This window comes from Oryctolagus cuniculus, chromosome 1 (assembly GCF_051225735.1).
Source record: "Oryctolagus cuniculus isolate XC-2025 breed Fujian yellow rabbit chromosome 1, ASM5122573v1, whole genome shotgun sequence".
Classification (NCBI taxonomy): Eukaryota; Metazoa; Chordata; class Mammalia; order Lagomorpha; family Leporidae; genus Oryctolagus; species Oryctolagus cuniculus.
This window is the reverse complement of record NC_142867.1, coordinates 47283529-47307386: the sequence shown is the minus strand read 5'-3', so window position 1 is coordinate 47307386 and position 23858 is coordinate 47283529. Positions and strand designations below refer to the sequence as shown.

The 23858-nt window shown below is 40.7% G+C and overlaps 1 protein-coding gene across 5 annotated transcripts in view; it reads left to right on the top strand.

Annotated features, from left to right (window-relative positions):
* ZDHHC13 (zDHHC palmitoyltransferase 13) overlaps nt 1-23858 on the top strand; it is a 56985-nt gene that overhangs the window by 8482 nt on the left and 24645 nt on the right. For 3 of the 5 annotated variants that reach the window (XM_051851863.3, XM_089310829.1, XM_089310839.1), the window contains exons 2-8: nt 11514-11659; nt 13904-14026; nt 15614-15691; nt 16825-16969; nt 18337-18401; nt 21123-21285; nt 21531-21656. In XM_051851863.3, the coding sequence (XP_051707823.1) occupies nt 11514-11659; nt 13904-14026; nt 15614-15691; nt 16825-16969; nt 18337-18401; nt 21123-21285; nt 21531-21656 (846 nt within the window). The remainder of the gene's footprint in view (nt 1-11513; nt 11660-13903; nt 14027-15613; nt 15692-16824; nt 16970-18336; nt 18402-21122; nt 21286-21530; nt 21657-23858) is intronic. The other 2 variants (XM_089310833.1, XM_089310837.1) reach the window with 1 other exon arrangement.

The window sequence follows — 23858 nt, the reverse complement described above, 5'->3', positions numbered from 1 at the left end:
GCTAGGCTGATCTGAAGCCAAAAGCCAGGAGATTCTTCTGGTTCTCTCACATGGGTGCAGGGGCCCAAGCACTTGGGCCATTTTCTACTGCTTTCCCAGGCCATAGTAGAGAGCTGGATTGGAAGAGGAGCAGCCAGGACACGAACCAGTGTCTGTGTGAGATGCCAGTGCCTCAGGCGGAGGCTTAACCACAGCGCTGGCCCAAGTACATATATGTTTTAACTTAATTGTCCTACTTCGGGGAATTAGTTCTATACAAGTAGACTGTGGAATGGTTCATAGCATTGAAAGGCTAAAATTAGCTGTCGTCTCTAACAATAAGGAGGGTGGTTAAGTTATGTTAGATTTGTATAATGTAATAATATTGCACTACTACTGACATGCAGGTCTGTGTGTGATATATTGTTAGGTGAGAAAAGCAAGTTGAAGAATACTTTGATACCAGTACTTGTTAAGATGATTAAAAAGCTATAGCTGTGTTATACAGTATAATAAATATGTTAAATTATATGCTCATGTACATGATGAGGAAGGATATACCAACCTGATAAAAATGGTTATCTCTGGTGGTACAATGTTGGAGAATGAATTCAGATTGTTGACCTTTTTATTCACTTCTGGATTGCTAGATGTTTAAGACTGCTATATATAGGGGCTGGTGCTGTGGCTCACTTGGCTAATCCTCCGCCTGCGGCGCCAGCACCCCATATGGGCACTGGGTTCTAGTCCCGGTTGTTCCTCTTCCAGTCCAGCTCTCTGCTGTGGCCTGGGAGGGCAGTGGAGGATGGCCCAAGTGCTTGGGCTCCTGTACCCACATGGGAGACTGGGAGGAAGCACCTGGCTCCTGACCTCGGATTGACGAAGCTCCAGCCGTGGCGGCCATTTGGCGGGTGAACCAACGGAAAGAAGACCTTTCTCTCTCTTACTGTCTATAACCCTACCTGTCAAATAAAAAAAACAAAAAAAGATATTTATATATCATTTTATAATTTTAGAATTCTATTAAAAATTAAGTTTTGATTAAAAAAGGCAGATTGATTTCTCAATCTTTGTTGTGCTTTTCTTTTTACATCTGTTACTTGTTGACATTCTAGAAATGCTAAGTATAGTTCAGCTCTTCAAATTTTTGTCTTTATTTAGATATGGTTATAATTTTTGTGATATCGTGAAAAGAATCCTAAAGTAATATTTCCATTTGTATTTTAACCTACTCTCTACATTTTTTATTTTCAGCTGTGTGTATGAGTATTTACCAGATAAATAGGAAGTTATTTTCAAAAGAGCATTTATGATTCTGGTTCTGGGTAAGGTGAAATAAACACACACGTCTCCTGGTTATGCAGCTGTGGAACCTGGACCGAATGCAAAATTGCAGGTAGATTCTAGAAGACCAGAATTCAGAAACCACCAGACAAGTAGCCAGTGTGCCATGGACTTGAATCCTGGAAGTGAGCATCATTATAGACAGAGGAGAGCTCCTTGAGAAGCCATCTAGTGCAGCCCCAAGGAGCAGAGGAGGGGTCTCCTGGCAGAGCAGGCATCTTAAACCCTGAAGGGACACTTTGTTCTTTAAGCAGAGGAATTGTGATCCAGTAGAGTAATTATTAGAAGTGAAACCAAAAGCGTAGTTGTAAAAGAGGAAATTGAAAAGTTGGACTTCATCAAAATTTAAAACTTCTCTCTGAAAGAGACCATTTTGTAAAGACTTATTTATTTATTTATTTATGTGAAAAGCAGAGTTACAAAGAGAGAAGGAGAGAGAGAGATCTGCTATCTGCTTCATTCGCCAAATTGCCACAAGGATGAAGGCTGGGCCAGGCAGAAGCCAGGAGCCAGGAACTTCTTCCAGATCTCCTACATGGGTGGCAGGTGCCCAGATACTCAGGCCATATTCCTGTTGCTTTCTCAGGTGTTTTAACAGGAAGCTAGATGGGAAGTGAAGCAGCTAGGACTTGAACTGGTACCTATGTGGCATGCCAGCACTGCAGGTTGCCACTTAACTGGCTGTACCACAGCTCTAGCCCCAAGAGACTTAAGAAATAGAAAGAGGGGCCAGCACTGTGGTGCGGTGGGTAAAAGCCCTGGCCTAAAGTGCCGGCATCCCATATGGGTGCCAGTTCTAGACCCTGCTGCTCCTCTTCCGATCCAGCTCTCTGCTATGGCCTAGGACAGCAGTGGAGGATGGTGGCCCAAGTCCTTGGGCCCCTGTACCCACGTTGGAGACCCAGAGGAAGCTCCTGGCTCTTGGCTTCGGATCAGTGCAGCTCTGGCTGTTGCAGCCAATTGGGGAGTGAACCAGTGGATGGAAGACCCTTTCTGACTTACCTTTCTCTGTAATTCTTTCAAATAAATAAAATCTTTTTTTTTTTTTTTTTTTTTGACAGGCAGAGTGGACAGTGAAAGAGAGACAGAGAGAAAGGTCTTCCTTTACCATTGGTTCACCCTCCAATGGCCGCCGTGGCCGGTGCGCTGCGGCCAGCGCACCGCGCTGATCCGATGGCAGGAGCCAGGTGCTTCTCCTGGTCTCCCATGGGGTGCAGGGCCCAAGCACTTGGGCCATCCTCCACTGCACTCCCTGGCCAGAGTTGAGAGCTGGCCTGGAAAAGGGGCAACTGGGACAGAATCCGGTGCCCCGACCGGGACTAGAACCCAGTGTGCCGGCGCTGCTAGGCGGAGGATTAGCCTAGTGAGCCGCGGCGCCAGCCAATAAAATAAATCTTAAAAAAAGAAAAGAAGAAAAGAAATAGACAGATACAGACCAAAAGAAAATATTGCAAATCACAAATCTGACAAAGGACTTATATCTAGAATATGTAATATAAAGAACTCTCAAAACTTAATAGCAACAAACAGTACAATTAAGAAGTGGGCAGAAATCTTAGTTCACAAAATAATGTACACAGATGGTAAATAAGCATATGAAAAGGTGCTCAACTTCATTAACCACTGGGGATACACAAATTACAGCTATGAGATACCACCATCTAGCAGATTGACTACTGGCCAAGTTGGTGGATGGTGCCCCAGTTAGTCTTCTCTATCCTCTTTATGATTCCTCACCTTTTTTCTATCCTACATGGCTTTCTCTTCACCTGCTCTACCAATTACTGAAAGAGATTGAAATCTCCAACTGTATTTGGGTCTTTCTATGTTTCTTCTCCATTCCATCTGTTTTTGCTTCATGAATTTAAAAGCTCCTTTTGAGTATGTATATGTTTAACATTTTATATCTTCTTAATGCATCTGCATTTCTGATATTGTGAACTGCCCTTGTTTATTCCTGGAAGTATTTCTTGTGCTGATGTCTACTTTGTCTTCTGTTAATTAGCCACTGCATTCCTTACACTTGGCATTTTTGTATGGCATGCCTTTTCTCCATTCTTTTACTTTTAAGCTGCATGTTTTTATAGCTGCCGTGGGTTTCTTGCAGACAGCATATAGTTTGTCTTTTTTATCTAGTCTAACAATCTCTGGCTTCATTTGGTATTTAAAAAAACATTTGCATTTAACATAATTATGATGACGATTAGGTGTTACTATATCTTTTAGTTCTACATTGCTTTTTAAACATTTCTTGCTCTTACATATTAATCAAATATTTTTAAAAATATTTTATCTTTACAATTGACTTAATACTTATCCCTCTTTGTTTTAGAAGATGCTTATACACCTTTTACTTAATCATATTCAAATGCTGTTACAGCATCTCTTACAATGTTCTTCATTTCTCTACAGTCATGGAGAAATTTTAAAAATGAGGAGAGTGTTATATGTACATATATATTGACACACAAATGGTTCTGGGATCCCCATACCTTTGTCTTGATCCAAATTTCCATTTCTCTTACCTTCCATTAGCCTGAAGAACTTCCTTTATCATTTCTTGTGGTATAGGTCTGCTGATAATTATCTCAGCTTTTGTGTGTGAGGTGTTTTTTTTTCTTTTAAGATTTATTTATTTTCATTTTATTTGAAAGGCCTTCTATCTGATGGTTTACTCCCCAAATAACCACAACAGCCAGGGCTGGGTTAGCCCAAAGCTACCAGCTTGGAATTCCATCTGGATCTTTCATGTAAGTGGCAGAAACTCAAGTATTTGAGCCATCATCTGCTGCTGCCATAAGTATACAAGAGTAGGAAGCCAGATCAGAATCAGGGTAGTCACGACTTGAACCAGGCACTCTGCTACAGGATGCGCTGCTGACTTAGCAGTTGTGCCAAATGTCTTCCCAAGATATGCTTATTTTACCTCCATGAAGAATATTTTTGCTCGTCTTCCCAGGTTTACCTGTTTGGTGTCCCCCCAATTAGTTACTGTCGTGCCATTGTCTTCTGGCTTATATTGTTTCTGATGAAATTCTGAGTTCACTCTTTGTTTCTTTGAATATAAATATCTTTTTTTTTTTATAGGATGCTTTTAAATTTCTCTCTCTGGCACACTGTCTCTCTTTCTCTCTTGCATACATGCTCACAATATTTTTTTGTTAAGTCTGTGTTACTTCCTTGGATGTTAAGGTTAAAAACTTGATTTTTGGGAACCCATAGACAGCCCAGTTTCGTTTTTTTCAAAACTCTGTCAGCTTAAGAGTAAGTTAATGTTAATAATAACTACCCAGTTTCTAAATGATTAGTTGAGCATTTTGCTGATCTAAAAATACTTTCAGATGCTTTACAAAAACTAGAAGTTCAGAAAAATTTCATAAGATTCTTTACCATTGGTTTTTAGTGATTTGATTATGACATGACTTGGTTTAGGATTGGGATTTGTTTTGTTTGGTGTTTATTTAGCTTCTAATAATTTTGAGTATAATTTTTACCAAATTTGGATATTTTTGGCTATTATTTCTTAGAAAGTTAAGAAAACCTTCTCCCTCCTCTTCTGGGACTCTGATTATATGCATTCAGTCTTTTTCTCTGTGTGCTTTGTTTTTGAATTCTCCTTATTTCTCTGCCTTCATTTTCAGTGATGTTTTCTATGCTCTCTAATCTGTTACTCTCATGCTATAAATTTTGCTGTGTGGATATGTTCAGTTTCTCTGCTCGTTTTGTTCATGTTTTCCTTTAAATACTTGTACATATTTATAGTAGTTTTTAATTTTGCTCTTGCTAATTCTTTATCATTTCAAGATCTGGTTTTTTTTTTTCTATTATGGGCCTTATTTACTTTTTTGCATGTTTAGTGAGTTTTGATTGAATGGTTGACATTGTAAATGCATTTTGCTGAGTTATTAGGTGTTTGTTTCCTTTCTTTAAGGAGTATTGGGTATTGTTTTGACAGGCAGCTTTTCTAGAATAGTTCTCATGTAGCCTTTACTTCATTTGTAGCTCAATGCTACTGCTAAGGTGTGGCCCTCTGATGTCTCCGTTGTGTAACTTCAGATCATCAGGCCCTCCCCTCTGGCTGGCCAGAGTTTAGACATCGTCCTGTTATGTGTTCAAATAATAAATTCCTGGTGTTGTGCTTTGTCTTGTGGAGTTTTGTTGTGTGTATGCCTGGCCTATGAAGCAAAGACTAAAGGGTCCACTGTGTAGATTTTTGAAGCCGTTTTTTTCTGCTTAGCTTACTTCTCTTGAGATCCACTCCCAGCTTCCAGCCTCCTTAGCCCCTGATTTCTGTGTCCTCGTTTAATGATGATTCTTGGCTCTGAAACAAAATATTTTACTCTCAGTGCTTGTAATTCTGAAATTACTGGAATATTGGGTTCACGTGGTTTGTTTTCTCTCTTTCATTGGAGATCATAGTCCTATGTTTCCTATTGCCCAGAGTCTGAAAACAGATCATTTCATATATATTTTTTAAAAGATTTATTTATTTAAAAGAGTTACAGGAAGGAGATGCAGAGAGAGAGAGAGAGAGAGGGAGAGGTCTTCCATCCTCTGATTCACTCCCCAGTTGGCCAAAACAGCTGGAGCTGTGCCGATCTGAAGCTAGGAGCTTCTTCCAGGTCTCCCACGTGGGTGCAGGGGCCCAAGGACTTGGGCCATCTTCTACTGCTGTCCCAGGCCATAGCAGAGAGCTGGATCAGAAGTGGAGCAGCCCGGACTGGAACCGGCACCCATATGGAATGCTGGCACTGCAGGCGGCAGCTTTTACCCACTAGGCCACAGCGCTGGCCCCATTTCATATATTTTTGTCTAGTTTTCTTTAATGGCAAGAGATTAAATTCAATCCATCCTACACAAAAGTAGAAGGCCCTACTAAGTTTTATGATCAGCATATATGTGACACAGGGCTAGTATCCATTATATATAATAACTGCCATCTGAGAAAGAAATGACAGAAATGCGGGAAAATACAAATGGAGAAATTGCTAAACATGTTCTTTATGAAAGAAGAAATCCAAATGGCTGATCAAAATAGAAACATATATAACTTGATTAATAAATTAAGGAAATACAAGCTGGAACTCCATGGGGATGTTTACAGAACCATCAAATTGATAAAAATTACAAATTTTAGTGATGCTAGGTATTGGTGAAAATTAGAGCAGCTAAAATTTTCATCTCTGCTGTGGGAATTTAATTCCCAGAACCGTTTTGAAGAAATATTAAGCAAGAATTCCAGTTCTGGATATATGGCTGTGAAAATTATATAGGGCCAGCATTATGGTGCCGTGAGTGAAGCGGCCGTCAAGAAGACCAGCATCCCATATGGGTGCCAGTTCAAATCCTAGTTGTTCTGCCTCCCATTCAGCTCTCTGCTGATGCACCTGGGAAAGCAGCATGAGATGGCTCAGGTACTTGGGCCCCTGCCACCCTTGTGGGAGACCTGGATGGAGTTCCAGGTTCCTGGCTTTGGCCTGTCTCAGCCCTGGCTGTTGTGTCCATTTAGGGGGGAAACTAACAGATGGAAGATCTCTCTCTCTCTCTCTCTCTCTCTCTCTCTGCCTTTCAAATAAATAAATAAATCTTTGGCCGGCGCCACGGCTCAATAGGCTAATCCTCCGCCTTGCGGCGCCAGCACACCGGGTTCTAGTCCTGGTCGGGGCGCCGGATTCTGTCCCGATTGCTCCTCTTCCAGTCCAGCTCTCTGCTGTGGCCAGGGAGTGCAGTGGAGGATGGCCCAAGTGCTTGGGCCCTGCACCCCATGGGAGACCAGGAAAAGCACCTGGCTCCCGGCTTCGGATCAGCGCGGTGCACCGGCCACAGCGCACCAGCCACAGCGACCATTGGAGGGTGAACCAACAGTAAAGGAAGACCTTTCTCTCTGTTTCTCTCTCTCACTGTCCACTCTGCCTGTCAAAAGTAAATAAATAAATAAAAATAAAAAATAAATCTTTAATAATTGTTTACATATATATTTATATACCCAGAGTGACATATAAAAATGCACATAGCAATATTATTGTAATAGTCAAAAACTGGGGAAAATCCAAATATCCAATCACAATAAAATAGATACATTAATTGTAGTACATCAATATATTCAAACATTTTACATCAATGAAAATGAGCCAGTTGTAGCTTTTTACAATATGAGTGAAGTCTAATGTTAAGGAAAACAAATTATAAAGAATACATGTAGTATGACTCCATTTATATAAATATTAAAAGTATAAAAACATCTGTACTTGGGCCGGCGCCGCGGCTCTCTAGGCTAATCCTCCGCCTAGCGGCGCCGGCACCCCGGGTTCTAGTCCCGGTCGGGGCGCCGGATTCTGTCCCGGTTGCCCCTCTTCCAGGCCAGCTCTCTGCTGTGGCCAGGGAGTGCAGTGGAGGATGGCCCAGGTGCTTGGGCCCTGCACCCCATGGGAGACCAGGAAAAGCACCTGGCTCCTGGCTCCTGCCATCGGATCAGCGCGGTGCGCCGGCCGCAGCGCGCCGGCCTTGGCGGCCATTGGAGGGTGAACCAACGGCAAAGGAAGACCTTTCTCTCTGTCTCTCTCTCTCACTGTCCACTCTGCCTGTCAAAAAATAAAAAAAAAAAAAATCTGTACTTTTTAGTGTATACATAAGGAATAAAACTAAAGAAAAGCAAAAAATAAAAGTTATTGCTAAGATCAGGAAACCATTTTTGTAGTGTGGGAATATGATAGACCATAGCATGCATTGGAAACAGTCTTCTGGGTCCTGTCAGTGTCACATGGGTGACATAGGAGTTCATTTCATATTCATTATTTACATTATGCAAACGTATATACATGTATTTTATATATGAAGATACTTGAAGAAGTTAATGGAAAAATAATTAAACATGTTTATTTTAGTACAAAAAAATTATTGAGGGCTGGCATTGTGGGGTAGTGGATTAAGCCCCTACTTGGGATGCCTGCATCTTGTATCAGAAGGTCAGACCGAATCCTGACTGCCACACTTCTGATCTCGTATTCCTGCTAATATGCCTGTGAAGGCAGCAGATGATGGCCTAAGTACTTAGGTCCCTGCCACCCCTGTGGGAGACCAGGATAGAGTTCCTGGGTCCCGGTTTCAGCCTGGCCCAGCTCCAGCTGTTGTAACCGTTCATGGAGTGAACCAGCAGATGGAAGATTCTCTCTCTTTCCCTCTCTCCCTCCCTCTCACTGATTTTCAAAAAAAAAAAAAAAAAAGTGTTTTTTAAAATGTTGAAATCCATGAATAGTTTTTTCATAGCATGCATTTTCCATGAACTTTTTAAAGACTCATCATATGCATGGAGTGCAAAAGTTTTTGGACTAAACTTACCTTTTCATTCAGTTTTTCATGGATTTTTTAAAGTACCTTGTTCTCTTTTCAGAATGGGAATTCTAAAAACTTTTTTTTTTAAGATTTTATTTATTTAGGGGCCAGCACTGTGGCACAGTTGGGTTAACGCCCTGGCCTGAGGCGTCGGCTTCCCATAATATGGGTGCCGGTTTGAGACCCGGCTGCTTCACTTCCCATCCAGCTCTCTGCTGTGGCCTGGGAAAGCAGTGGAAGATGGCCCAGGTCCTTCTACCCCTGCGCCCATGTTGGGGTCCCGGGAGAGGCTCCAGGCTCCTGGCTCCTAGCTTCAGATTGGCGCAGCTCCGGCTGTTGAGACCAACTAGGGAGTGAACCAGTGGATGGAAGACCTCTCTCTCTGCCTCTCCTTCTCTCTCTGAGTAACTCTGACTTTCAAATGAATAAATAAATCTTCAAAAAAAGAGATTGTATTTATTTATTTATTTGAGAGGTAGAGTTACAGACAGAGGAAGAGACAGAGAGAAAGGTCTTCCTTCCATTGGTTCACTCCCCAAATGGCTACAACGGCCCGAGCTGTGCTGATCCAAAGCCAGGAGCCTGGAGCTTCCCGGTCTTCCACGCGAGTGCAGGGGCCCAAGGACTTGGGCCCTCTTCTGCTTTCCCAGGCCACAGCAGAGAGCGGGATTGGAAGAGGAGCAGCCGGGTCTCAAACCAGCACCCATATGGGATGCCGGCGCCACAGGCGGAGTATTAACCTACTGTGCCACAGCACTGGCCCCTAAAAACTTTTTAAGGTAAGGTCATTGCAATAATTGATAGTTTCCCAAGGAACCTGTTTTGAAGATGCAAGTTTTTAAATCATCTTTTAAAATTGAGGATAAATATCTGTTAAGTTTGCTTAGCAAGTTTTTTTTTTTTTTTTAAAGAAAGCTTTTATTTAATGAATACAAATTCCATAGGTACAGCTTTAGGAATATAGTAGTTCTCCACCCCCCCCATACCCTCCCTCCCACCCCTACTCCTGTCCCAACTCCTACTCCCTCTCCTATCCCATTCTTCATTAAGATTCATTTTTAATTAACTTTATTTGCAGAAGACCAACTCTATACTAAGTAAAGATTTCTACAATTTGCCCCCTCACCCCCCACACAAAGTATAAAGTACTGTTTGAAAACAAGTTTTACAGTTAATTCTCATGGTACAACTCATTAAGGACAGAGGTCCTACATGGGGAGTAAATGCACACTGCCTCCTGTTGTTGATTTTTTTTTTTTTTTAAGATTTTATTTATTTATTTGAGAGGTAGAGTTACAGTGAGAGGGAGAGACAGAGAGAGAGGTCTTCCTTCCATTGGTTCACTCCCCAAATGGATACAACGGCCAGAGCTGCACCCATCCAAAGCCAGGAGCCAGGAGTTTCTTCTGGGTCTCCCACACTGGTGCAGGGGCCCAAGGAGTTGGGCCATCTTCTACTGCTTCTCCAGGCCATAGCAGAGAGCTGGATTGGAAGGGGGCAACTAGGACTAGAACTGGCACCCATATGGGATGCCGTTGCTTCAGGTGGAGGATTAACCTGTTGCACCAGCCCCTCCTGTTGTTGATTTACTGTTGTTGATTTAACAATTAACATTCTGGGGCCAGCGCTGTGTCATGGCAGGTGGGGCTGCCGCCTGCAGTGCCTGCATCTCATGTGGGCACCAGTTCAAGACCCGGCTGCTCCTCTTCCCATCCAGCTCTCTGCTGTGGCCTGGGAAGACAGTAGAGGATGGCCCAAGGCCTTTGGCCCCTGAACCCGTGTGTGAGGCCCAGAGGAGGCTCTTGGCTCCTGGCTTTAGATCAGCACAGCTCCGGTTGTTATAGCCAACTGGGGAGTGAATCATCGGATGGAGGACCCCTCTCTCTCTCTCTCTTTTTTTTTTTTAAGATTTATTTTATTTATTTCTGAAAGACAGTCAGAGAGAGAGGTAGAGACAGTTGGCCACAATGGCCAGAGCTGCGCCGATCCAAAGCCAGGAGCCAGGAGCTTCTTCCAGGTCTCCCACATGGGTGCAGGGGCCCAAGGACTTGGGCCATCCTCTTCTGCTGTCCCAGGCCATAGGCCATAGCAGAGAGCTGGATGGGAAGTGGAGCAGCTGGGACTAGAACTGGTACCCATATGGAATGCCAGCGCTTCAAGTTAGGGCGTTAACCCACTGCACCACAGTGCTGGCCCCATGGAGGACCTCTCTCTCTCTCTGCCTCTCCCCTCTGTGTAAAATAAATAAATCTTTAAAAAAAAAAAAACACAGTTGACATTCTTATGACGTCAGTGATCACCCGAGGCTCTTGACATGAGCTGCCAAGGCTATGGAAGCCTTTAGAGTCTACAAACTTCATCACTATTTAGCCATAAGCAAAGTGGAACTTCTCTCCTCCGTTCAGAGAGAAGTACCTCCTTCTTTGATGGCCCCTTCTTTCCACTGGGATCTCAGAGATCCTTCATGTGGATCATCCATTCCTGAAATGCTCTCATGGGCTTTTCAGCCAGATCCAAATGCCTTAATGGGCTTAGCAAGGATTAATTTGAGGAGGTTCTCTTTAAAAATGTCATTTCTTTGGAAAAAATAATATATTTTACTAAAGTTGAATCCACTCCTGCTTAGGAATCTGTATAATTTATGAGATTATATTGGTTATTATGTAAATGAATGGCCAGAAGTATCACCATAATCAAGGTCACACTTTAAAGTCTTTTTTTTAAAGAAATATAATGTCATACATGTTAAGTTTATGATATATTTATGCTTCTAGGAAGCTGAGAAACTTTGAGCATCCCCCATCCTTAACTGACATTGATTTTCATGTATGCTTTCTCAAATCACTCTTACTCTTCAGTGCAAGAATCACAGCCACAGCCCCCACCCTCCAGGGTTTGGTCGACACGGCGTCTGCGCACACGGAGACAAAGAACTTGCCAAGGCGAGAGAGATTATTCCTCTTATAGAGGACTCCAGTAACTGTGACATTGTAAAAGCCACTCAGTAAGTCTTTCAAACTTTGTTCTGTCCTTACGTTTTGCTGAGTTAGGATAATACATGTATAATTCACGGCACTCCACTTGTTTACCTTCCTCACTTCATACTGGGAATTCGTTAGTACTGACACTTAGGGTGTTTGTCCTACAGCATCAGAGTGCTTAGTGCTTATGGACCAGGCTCCCCAGTTACATTGCAAGGGGAAGCTTTTTTTGTACAAGCATATCTTCTTCCTGTTTGTTGCTCCAGAGTTTTGCACAGTTCCTGTCTTGTAAAAGCATGCCCAGTAAATGTTTGTTGAATGAACGGGTGATTTAAAATGAGACAAAAACAAGTCTCTGAGTTTGAACTTAAAATGTGCTATAACCTGAATATGTAGATGGAACTCACATGTTTATAGATATTTTTAACAATTATTTATTTATTGAATTTTTTCCTATGTCCAGGGAGCACTGGAAGAAATGCCATAAGGTAGAAATACATTTTCTGACCACTTGAAACATACAGTGGGTTGTTTTGCTTGCACTGAAAATGGAAGTCCCATTTTTGAAGTTTTCCTTAAGATTTTCAAATTGTAGGTATCACAATTATTTCCAACGTTTTCACCCTTTTGGATCTCATTAATGATTAACATATCCTCCATTTCTTGCCATTGAACATATTTTAAAATATTTTGTCTATTAGACTATATTGTTTTTTTTCTTAGTAGTCAAATAAAATCTGCCTATTAAGTTGCCCATCAAATGTAGATCATGCTCTAGTAAATCAGCATGAAAAGAACTGATGTCACCGTACTAACTTGATGTGATTTTGTCAAAAGCAAAGATGTTTGGTAATTCATTAGCCTATTGGGCTTTAACACTTTATTATATGTTATGTATGTCAATTTCAAAGCATATTGAAAACTATTCAAGTATTAATATGGATTCCAGAGGCCCTGGTAACCACTACTTTAAGTGGATATTGATTTTTGACCTTTGAGGGCCTGTGGAAACTTTGAGGTCCTTTTAAGTAAGTTTCAAAACAACCCAGTGGCCTACTGAGCATTCAAGTTTCTGTTAGAAATATTGCTAATAAGTGGCTTAAAAATTTGTTATAGCATCATGAATAGGTATTTCTCATTCCTGACAGTCACAGAAATCTCTCAATTCCATCCTTCCTTTTCTGTTCCTATCGCCTGTCCCCTTGTTAGGTTCTCGTTGTCTTTTACCTGTGTTTATTGCAGTCGCCTCTAAACTGGTCTCTTGGTCTCTGTCCTTCCCCTGTTCTGAGCAGTTTCCGTACTGCCACTGATGTGATCTCTCTGAAAACTCAAAGTCTTAGTGCTTTCCTCTTTAAGACCCTCTATTGGTTTCCCATTGAACTACAGATAAAGTCTGAACTTAGTAGGATACACTAGAAGGTCTGTATGTTCTTCGACTACTTCTTCTAGTCACATCTCTTGCCAATCCCAGTCTTAGGCTTTGTGCATTAACAGTGCTAAACTGTTTATATTTTTCTGAATACCCATGCAGTTCCATGTCTCTTGTTTCTCTGTGTGCTGTCCCCTGTGCTTGAAAAGCTTTGCTTTCCTTTTGTCAGCCTTCAGTGTAAACACATAGCTTATGCATCATACTCCGTCTCCTGCAGGAAAGACATCATTCTTCCCTGTGCTGCACCTATAGGATGCCCATGTTTTTGGTTCTTGAGTATTTCCTGTTCTACATTTGCTTTTAGTTTTTCTCCCTTATCATGAGGTTATTGTGTGGGCTTGGTTTGATTCAAAGATAAGACTGCTGGCAGGAATTGGTACCCTGTGTTCCTGAGATATGCTAGAAGATCAAGTGAAACTGAAGGAGATGGCATATGTGAGTGTGAAAGTGTATTTAAGAAAATCAAGTTCATCTCCAAATGGATTAATTTGATCAGTCAGTAAACTGAGTTTGCTTTTGTTGTTTCGCTTTGCACTATGTTCTGCTCGTGCCTGTCTGTTTTCAGGTTCCCACCTGCAGGTTCAGTCCCAAAGTATATGGGAAGACGTGTGTAGGTTATATGCAAATACCATGCCATTTTATATAAGGGACTTGAACATCCATGAATTTGAGTTTCTTCAGGGGGCCATTACCCCGTGGACCCTGAGGGATAACTCTTGTTTCTCTGTGTTGGCAGAAGGAAAGTTTGAATAAAGAAGGGACATGGTAAAAGGAAGAAATTTTGATATTTGAAAGTATTTTAATAATATCAATTTTGTCCCCTTTTTTCTTATTTGAGATACGGAATTTTTGAACGATGTAAAGAGTTAGTGGATGCAGGATATGATGTCCGACAACCGGACAAAGAAAATGTGTCACTTCTTCATTGGGCTGCTATTAACAACAGGCTGGATCTTGTAAGGTAAGATGGGATGTACAGGTGCTAATTGTGTGTTTCTAATTCTGGACCACTCCTTCATTTTTCTTTTTCTTTAAGTGCATGTATGAGAATTGAACCATCTGCAGTCTGTTGTTAATTAATCCCTGAAACTTTCTGCTATGTACAATAACTAGAGTTGAAAAGGACCTTAGAGAACATTAAGGCAGGACCCTCACTGGTCCTAAAAGGAAAACTAGAGATAAAACCCAAGATAAAGTTTAGGAAGTAAAAGTGACAATTTTTTGAAAGAAAACATATGACGGATTTTCTCTGGATAGTAGAATCTTGTGTCTAGTTTAGAGGAAACTTTAAGATGTCTTACTTAGTGATGCTAGGAGGAATAGGTAGGTAGGGAATTTAACCTTTTTCTAAAAAAACTAAACATGGAACAGTTTTAAGTGGGCATATATGGATCGTATAAAGTGATTTCCCTTCATAAAGCACTATTGCCTATCCATTGTTTTTTTGTTGTTGTTTTATATCTTAGCAAGTAAAATATATATGCATATTTGTATATGAGTAATTTATATTATAGTATTATATATTTTAAATCCTTAAAGTTTAAAAAATTAAAATTGACTAAAGTTTGAGATATTCTGACAGATATACACCCAGGCAAACTCCTTTTATGTGGAAATAAACTGGCAGATTGTTTAGATAACATATGAAGAAGAACTTTAAAGTAAAGAGGTTACCTTCTATAAACCATAGAAGAAAATCTATCTTATTAACATACAGGTTCACCTTATACAGTGCATAACATCTGTGTCCCAAGAATAGACAGCAAATCATTAAAAAAATCTATCTTTGCTGAAAGGATTTTAAATGAATATTTTATTACTTTTAGAATTCATTCTCAAGTGGTACTTCTAATTTTTTTTTTTTTAATTTTTTTTGACAGGCAGAGTGGACAGTGAGAGAGAGAGAGACAGAGAGAAAGGTCTTCCTTTGCTGTTGGTTCACCCTCCAGTGGCCGCCGTGGCTGGCGCGCTGCGGCCGGCATACCGCGCAGATCTGATGGCAGGAGCCAGGTGCTTCTCCTGGTCTCCCATGGGGTGCAGGGCCCAAGTACTTGGGCCATCCTCCACTGCACTCCCTGGCCACAGCAGAGAGCTGGCCTGGAAAAGGGGCAACTGGGACAGAATCCGGCGCCCCGACCGGGACTAGAACCCAGTGTGCCGGCGCCGCAGGCAGAGGATTAGCCTAGTGAGCCGCGGCGCGGGCCTCTAATTTTCAACCACTGTAAGTTTCCTGATTTCACCTGTCCCCTTCCAAGTTAAATAGAATATGTGATACTATAAACTATTTTAGGATTGCTGAGGTAGTTAGGATATATAGAGAATAGCATCATATATGTGGCATGTGAGCTGTGATGGAATGCTAATTACATCGGCATGCTAAGAATATACCATAGAGGTTTGTTTGACACTGCTGTGTAAGTCTTTCAAACGTCTATATTAGAGTTATACTTCTTTTTTCCAAAACATTTATATATTAGTAGGAAAAATGTATTTTCTTTCTCAATATGAAGTTTCAAACCTTATTTTCATTTGTATCTGTTTTTAACAGATTTTATATTTCAAGAGGTGCTGTTGTAGATCAATTGGGTGGAGATTTAAATTCAACTCCTCTGCACTGGGCCATCCGGTAGGTTTCTTTAAATATTAAAATTAATTAGACACTTGAGGTGAGTGCTCTGTTGGAAATGGCAGTTACAAACAGCTTGAAGGGCTTTCTTTTCTTTTTGTCCCCCTTTATTTATGTAGTTTTAAAGAGTTTAAGAAAGGATGTTTTTGGTGTTTAATTTAGAGCACCGTTATGATTATCAGACTTAAATGTGTGTTTTATAGTTTACTTTTTATAATTAGAATATATGTCTTGGATTTGGTTACATGAAATAAAAGCAGTAGTTCAGTGAATGATATATGCCCATTTGAAAACTTACATAGTTTCAATTTTATTTCAAATTTTATTCCTTCTTCAAGTAAATGTAAAGTGTATCTCTATATCCTTTGGGGCCTTATGGGTCCACTGGTTGGAGGTTAGTGCAAGATTAATAAGAAATTTTGAGTTGGTCAACTTATTAGAACATTTATATTGTTGGATCACTGTCCTCTCTTCTCTGATGTGTATTGGCCTTCAGAAGCTGAAATTAATAAATCTGGATACTAAACAGCTTTTCCTTTTATTTTAGCTCCATTCTCTGGTTAGTAGAGTTGACATGACCTAAATTAAATGCATAATTGTTCATGTAAAGCAAGAAGTTCAGTCTTTTCATTATAACCAGGAGTTTTTCAGAATCTAGGGGTAACTTACCCTTTAAACTACTGAAGGACAGTGCCTGCTGTATTCAGGTATAAGCATATATGGTTCTTAATGATATTATTCATTCTCTGTAAGTTTTATACTTCCACACATCTGGCTCATGATTTTTTTTTTTTGAAATAGCAACAGTGAAGTCTAAGAGTTTTTAAAATTTTGATTATTAGCCTTAGCCATATAAAATTATTTGCACGTGGTAGCAATGTGGTTGAGGTAGATTTGGAGGTCATCAGATCCGTCACTTGCCCTCGAGGACTATCCTTGTAGTTCGAAGTTTGGAGGCTCTAAGTCAAATATCTAGACAACCTCTGGTGCTTCAAAAATCCTGCTGCTAGAAAATTTCCTTGATATCTAATCAAAATTCTTCGTGTCTTAGGAGTATCAATTTCTCCCTGCATTTTTTTTTCTTTTTCTGGATGGCGCAGAATATAGCATACTTTTTTGTCTTCTATTTACAGACAAGGGCATTTACCTATGGTCATATTATTAATTCAGCATGGTGCAGACCCAGCTCTCATTGATGGAGAGGGATTCAGCAGTATTCACCTGGCAGTTTTATTTCAACACATGCCTATTATAGCATATCTCATCTCAAAGGGACAGGTATGCTTTGAATTGTGTCTTACACTCCAGCTATTACAACCTGAGAGACTGGGAAGATTATTAGTGATAGTCTGTCCTTGTTTTTAAAGTGGAAGTTAATGGGTACCCAGATATTAAAAATTAGCCTTAGTAAATGTGTAGCTCTTGACTACTGCTTTTCCAGCTTCACTGGAGATAAAAGACAGGTCATTTAGCTCAGTAACATATAATAGATGTTTCTGAAACTTGTTTTTCTTAGGAGCCTAGTAATTTGCAGTTTTTCAAAAACATGCCTTCAAAGCCTATATTTTTCTTCTGATTGAATGTAGGAATGGTAGTCAGATCACCAGATTAACCCATCATTTGCTTTCATTATTTGAGCCCAAATGGGATCCAATTTGAATGTGTGTTTCTTATTGTTCTCTAAAGTAATTTCAGGAAAATTGACTTGCCTTAAGAGGCATAGGTTAAATTATAGGTTATTGGCAGTGGGAGTTTCACTGTCAGCTATACTTGCCTGGCATGGGCTTCCTGGTAACAGAGTAGTTGGTATGTTAGCAGTCTTTCCTGTAACCATAGTGGAAACATGTTTGCACAAATGCTGTTGCAAGGGTAGTGCTCCCATTAAATAAGTACTTTCTCTCAGACTTTGCCAATTGAAGTAGAATAATTATAACCTCCTGGGTTTTATTTTGGAATGGTATATGAGGAGGAATCATTTCTGCTTCTCTTTGGGCTCCTTTCCAAGTTCTGTTTTTCCAGAGCTCCTAAGAATCATTGGTAACTGAAATTCTTTTTCTTTGGCTTGATTGGAGACTTAACTGTGTATCAAAAACCTAGACCTATTTTATTAAAAGGAAAATACTCTCATGGAATTAGGATTTCCTTTTTCCTCTAATTCAGAAAATAGAAAAGAACTATTCATATTCTACTATTTGAAACTTAATATTATAAATCCAAAATCTCAATTGGCATCAGAAGGTAGGGAGTGTTTACTGTTACAGAAAGTGTTGAGTAGAACAGGATGACTTTGTGTAAGAAAAGATAGTGGGAATTAACCTGTCAGTTAAGGTCTAGCTGGATGACTTCCAAGCTCTCTACATCTCTTATATTTGATGTTGTTAGCAAGTTTACTTTTCCCCCAGGTGGCTTCCATTCACATCATATAATGTTTTACATCATGTACTCAGATTTCCCCTTTTAAAATACCTTATAGAAATCCATGGGTTTTTACCCTAAGGAATTGAAACACAACATTCTTTTATTCACATGATACTTGAACTCTTCTGGTAGACACACTGATAGCACTGAATGTATTTCTACCAGGAGAAGAAAGAGAATTTTGACTGTGTTTATGGTTATGCTAATCAATTCTTCTGTTTGAATAGAGCGTGAATATGACAGATGTAAATGGGCAGACACCTCTTATGTTATCAGCTCAAAAAGTAATTGGGTGAGTCTAATAGAATTGCCTCAATCTGATTCTTGATTCCATCAGTTTATTTTCTGTGTATATGATTTTAAGTATCTCAGTCTATGAGAGATGATAGTATGTTCTCAAGACAGTAAGATTTTTTGCCTTGTGATTGTGATACAGTCTTATAGCTGTAGTTAAAAAGGTACTATTGAAATACACGGTAATATGAAAACTACTGGTAAGAAGAAGAGTCCCCTTAAAGAACAGATAGCAGTTCCTTAACAAACTTATTTATAGTAACATAACTTATATTTCCTCTTTTGCATTTTAGAAATGGCTATAAATTTAAATGTTCTCATAATTTACAATCTGAGTAATAAATCTGTTTTAGGAAAACGGTAATTTCAAGATTCCCTGGCATCATTATTGGCTGCTCTGACAATATTGACTGTAACTGCTCTATGAAGAGAGTGTTTGTGTGTTTTCATCAGGCATTTACATTTACATATTTAAAGTTTCCTACGTATGTTTCTTAGAACTACAAGTGTGGTCCAATTGCTGGTATTTTATGCAAATATGAGCAAGCGCTACAGTTTGTCTGTTATACTGAATTTCTGATTCTATTTGTACTTCTTTCTTCTAATAACTGAGTTCTAATGCTGTTTTCCTTTTGTTCATGGAGTAGTGGGGCTGGGGCAGAATTTTGTCAAAAAGCATTTTATCTTCCTTGTTAACTCTAAGGAATGATATATTATCTAAAGATCTTGATAGAATAATTAAAATAGAATACTATTTTATTAAATAATCTCTTGTAGTCATGAAGGAAGAGAATGTATTGGCGATAAAGTAAAGTATTTTCTTCTTCTAGTTCATAATTTTCTAAATATTTTAGGATAATATTTATACCTGTTTAATAAATGAGTAGAGAGAGTATGTCAAGTTATCTCTTGGTTTAACTCCTCAAAAATAACATTATGCATTTCCTCTTTAATTAAATAAATAACATTTAATACTGGCCAAACTTAAATCCATAATTAAAAAAAAAATATGGGGCCAGTGCCGTGGCTCACTAGGCTAATCCTCTGCCTGCGGCGCCGGCACACCAGGTTCTAGTCCTGGTCCGGGTGCCAGATTCTGTCCTGGTTGCTCCTCTTCCAGGCCAGCTCTCTGCTTTGGCCAGGAGTGCAGTGGAAGATGGCCCAAGTACTTGGGCCCTGCACCCCATGGGAGACCAGGAGAAGCTCCTGGTTCCTGCCATCGGATCAGCGCGGTGTGCCGGCCGCGGCGGCCATTGGAGGGTGAACCAACGGCAAAGGAAGACCTTTCTCTCTGTCTCTCTCTCTCACTGTCCACTCTGCCTGTCAAAAAAAAAAAAAAAAAAAATACAGGGGCCAGCGCTGTTGCGTAGCTGGTGAAGCCACTGCCTGCAATGCCAGCATCTCATATGGGTGCCCATTCAAGCCTTGGCTGCCCCATTTCTGATCCCGCTCTCTGCTATGGCCTGGGAAAGCAATAGAAGATGACCCAAGTGCCTGGGCCCTTGCAACCATGTGGGAGACCCAGAAGAAGCTCCTGGATCCTAATTCCTAGCTTCAGATTGGCTCAGCTCTGGCTGTTGTGGCCATTTGGGGGGTGAACCAGCATATGGAAGGTCTCTCCCTCCCTTCCTCCCCCCCCTTCCCTCTCCTTTTCTCTCTCCCTCTCTCTCCCTCCCTCTCTCTCTCTCTGCCTTTCAAACAAAAAATAAATAAATTTTTAAAAACATATGTTAACCAGTAGAAAAATAACATGAAGTCTAAAACACAAAACAGTTATTCCACTGTATTGATGTTAAAATTATGTTATCTGGGGCCAGTGCTATGGCTTAGCAGGTAAAACCACCGCCTGCAGTGCCGGCATCCCGTATGGGCGCCGGTTCAAGACCCAGCTGCTCCACTTCCCATCTAGCTCTCTGCTATGGCCTGGGAAAGCAGTAGAAGATGGCCCAAGTCCTTGGACCCCTGCACCCATGTGGGAGATCCGGAAGAAGCTCCAGGCTCCTGGCTTTGGATCTGCGCAGCTCCGGCCATTGCGGTCAATTAGGGAGTGAACCAGCCATGGAAGACCTCTCCCTCTCTCTCTCTGCCTCTCCTCTCTCTCTGTAACTGTGCCTTTCAAATAAACAAATCTTTAAAAAATTATATTACCTGTATAATAGACTATCTTTTTTTTTTTTTTTTTTTTTTTGACAGGCAGAGTGGACAGAGAGAGACAGAGAGAAAGGTCTTCCTTTATCATTGGTTCACCCTCCAATGGCCGCCGCGGCCGGTGTGCTGCGGCCAGCGCTGATCCGATGGCAGGAGCCAGGTGCTTCTCCTGGTCTCCCATGGGGTGCAGGGCCCAAGCACTTGGGCCATCCTCCACTGCACTCCTGGCCACAGCAGAGAGCTGGCCTGGAAGAGGGGCAACTGGGACAGAATCCGGCGCCCCAACTGGGACTAGAACCCGGTGTGCCGGCGCCTCAAGGCGGAGGATTAGCCTAGTGAGCCGCGGCGCCGGCCAATAGACTATCATTTTATAGATGTCTTTTTTCCCCAAAATTTCTCCTGTGAATAACTAGATTAGAATTCTGTATAAAGAAGTCCCCCCCCCCCAGTTGTTCAGAACACTTACTAATCGGTTAATTGATGCGTTACCTTAAAAGCTTTATTATTTGCATTTACTCTTCAAATCATCATGTCTGATAACACCCCTTGGTATTTTATTGCTTTGAGACAGGCCAGAACCCACTGGATTTCTTTTAAAATTTAATCCTTCACTCAGTGTGGTTGACAAAATCCACCAAAACACTCCACTTCATTGGGCAGTTGCAGCAGGAAATGTGAATGCAGTTCATAAACTTTTGGAGGCTGGTTCTAGCCTGGATATCCGAAACGTTAAGGTATGATCAGGTATTTACCTCCTTTAGTTTATCTTTACTTAGAAGAATGATAAGTTAACATAAAGATAGGCTATGAATTTGTCTTCGATTACCACAAAATAGATATAAACACTAATAGCTAGATACTCTTGGAAGAAATGTGTTGAGTCTGTGATCCTGGTGAGTTAAAAAAAAAAAAAACATGGTTAGCATATATATATATTTATATATATATAATGTAATTGAATGCTTTCTTTCATATTAAGGGAGAAACACCTCTTGATGTGGCTCTACAAAACAAAAATCGTCTCATTATTCACATGCTGAGAACAGAAGCCAAGATGAGAGCCAACCAAAAGTTCAGACTCTGGCGGTGGCTACAGAAATGCGAGGTACTTTTCATTGGGAGCCTAATCTTTGGAATATAAGAATGGTTTTGGTTAATATGTTTCTGTTTCTTAGGACATCAAGGGAAACTAGCGAGTTGACTTTATGTTGTATTCTCTCTGTACATTAAATCTTTCCTTTCTCATGTGTCCTACAACCCAGAGCTGAAAATTTGATACTTTCATTGACTTTGATGTTGATCCTCAGCGAGATGAGCTCTAAACCTGCATGTGACTTTGAATATGAGGATGCATTCTCACATTTATTTACTGAATGAATTGAAATGTGAATAGCTTAGATTCTTCCAGAAGCTGCCAGCTTCTCTACTCCTCCTGCCCCAACCTCCAGTTGGTAGCAGATCCTAGGATTTTCTCCCTGAACCTTTTTTCTATCTATTGCCAAAATGTCATTTATATGTTGACATCTCCCCTATTTCTCTCTTTGGATCCATCGAGCTCAGTGTCTAGAAGTGTCTCTAATGTGACATCAAAAGTTGAACCACTGATCTGCTTCTCTACCCCCCCCCCCCCATCTAAGCCTCTGCATCCCAGTAGGTGACAAGTCTCTCTTTCCACACATCTTTGCCTTTTCTGTATCATACCACATACCCAGTTCATTGGAAAGGCACCTTGGCTATTCTGCCTTCAGTATCACTCCAGAATCCGACCCTATCTTACTCCATTGTTGGCCCAACAGATGGATCTTTTAAAAGTGTAAGTCAGATCCAGTCACCCATCACTAGAACTCCTTGCTTTTGTGTTTCCCCACCTCTCCTGGTCTAAAAGCCAAGTCCCCATGCTGGCCTGCAAAACTACATGTGATCCAGATTTTTAGGTACTATAAAATTCTCTTCATACATTTATTAGTCTGTCTTCTCCAACTAGAATTTAAGCTTTATGAGAGGAGGCCTTTAATTTGTAGATATGGCCCAAGTATCTGGAACAATGCATTGCATGCAGATTGCCCTCACCTATTTGTTGAATGTATTATGAGTTTCATGTATTAGTGTCAGACCTAGGATTTAGACTTTTGATATTCATATTTAATTCTTTCTAATCTGAGATTATGCAGGATCTAAATTTACTTTTTGAAACCTAAGCTTGCTCATTTTATGTCATCAAGCAACCTGAATTGGACGCATTTTAAGGATTTGATATCATTTGAAATTGTCCATCCCCTGATTTGACTTTGAGAAGTAAAAATGGGAGAATATTGGACAAAATATGTTTTTCCTCTGCTTTTGCACAAGCCCAGCTCGCTTTCAATATGTCAGATCTTTTAATTAAGGACTATATTGCAGAAATGTGCAGTCACCTACATTGTAAGCAGTAGTCTAGGCAGGCAGTATTTTAACTTTTCCAAAATAAACCTGAGTCTGTAGTATACTGGGGACATATTTCACTCTTTTTAAAAAAGATTTGTTTATTTATTTGAAAGTCACAGTTAGGGAGAGAGACAGATAGAGGTCTTCCATCAGTTAGTTCACTCCCCAGATGATCACAACAGCCAGGGCTGGGCTAAGCCAAAGCCAGGAGCAAGGAGCTTCATACAGGTCTCCCATGTAGATGCAGTGGCCCAAACACTTGGGCCATCTTCTTCTGTTTTTCCCAGGCCATTGGCAGGGAGCTGAATTGGAACTGGAGCAGCTGGGACTCAAACCAGTGCCCATATGGGATGCCAGCATCACAGGCAGTGGCTTTACCTGCTGTGCCATGATGCCAGCCTCGATATTTCACTCTTTGACCTTCATGTGACGTTTGACACAGACTACTCAATTCTTGAAGCTCTCTTCCCTGGCTTCTCAGAAACCTCTTTGTTAAGGTTCTCATTCTGATCAGGCTTTCCTGGTTACCTCTGGGGATTTAGATTAATCTTTTCCCCTCAACCTTAAATGTTTGTGTTAGGCAAGATTCTGTCCCTTTCTATCTACACACAGTCTTTGGGACATTGTGCGCCCATAGCTTTACTGCTTATATGCTCATAAATCTCAAGTCTTCTGGAAAGAGACCTGAGTTGACTCCCTTCTGGATTTCTTCTAGGTATCCGCAGGTATTTATAGTTCTACACTCTGCAGAGTAAGCACATCTCTGCAGATTTGTTCCTTCCACCTTTTATTTGGGGATGACACCACCCACTGCCCAGGGTGGAGTTCCTGGGTATATGAGTCTTGGGTGTATTGATTTTGATGTGGTGCCTTTATCTTGCTT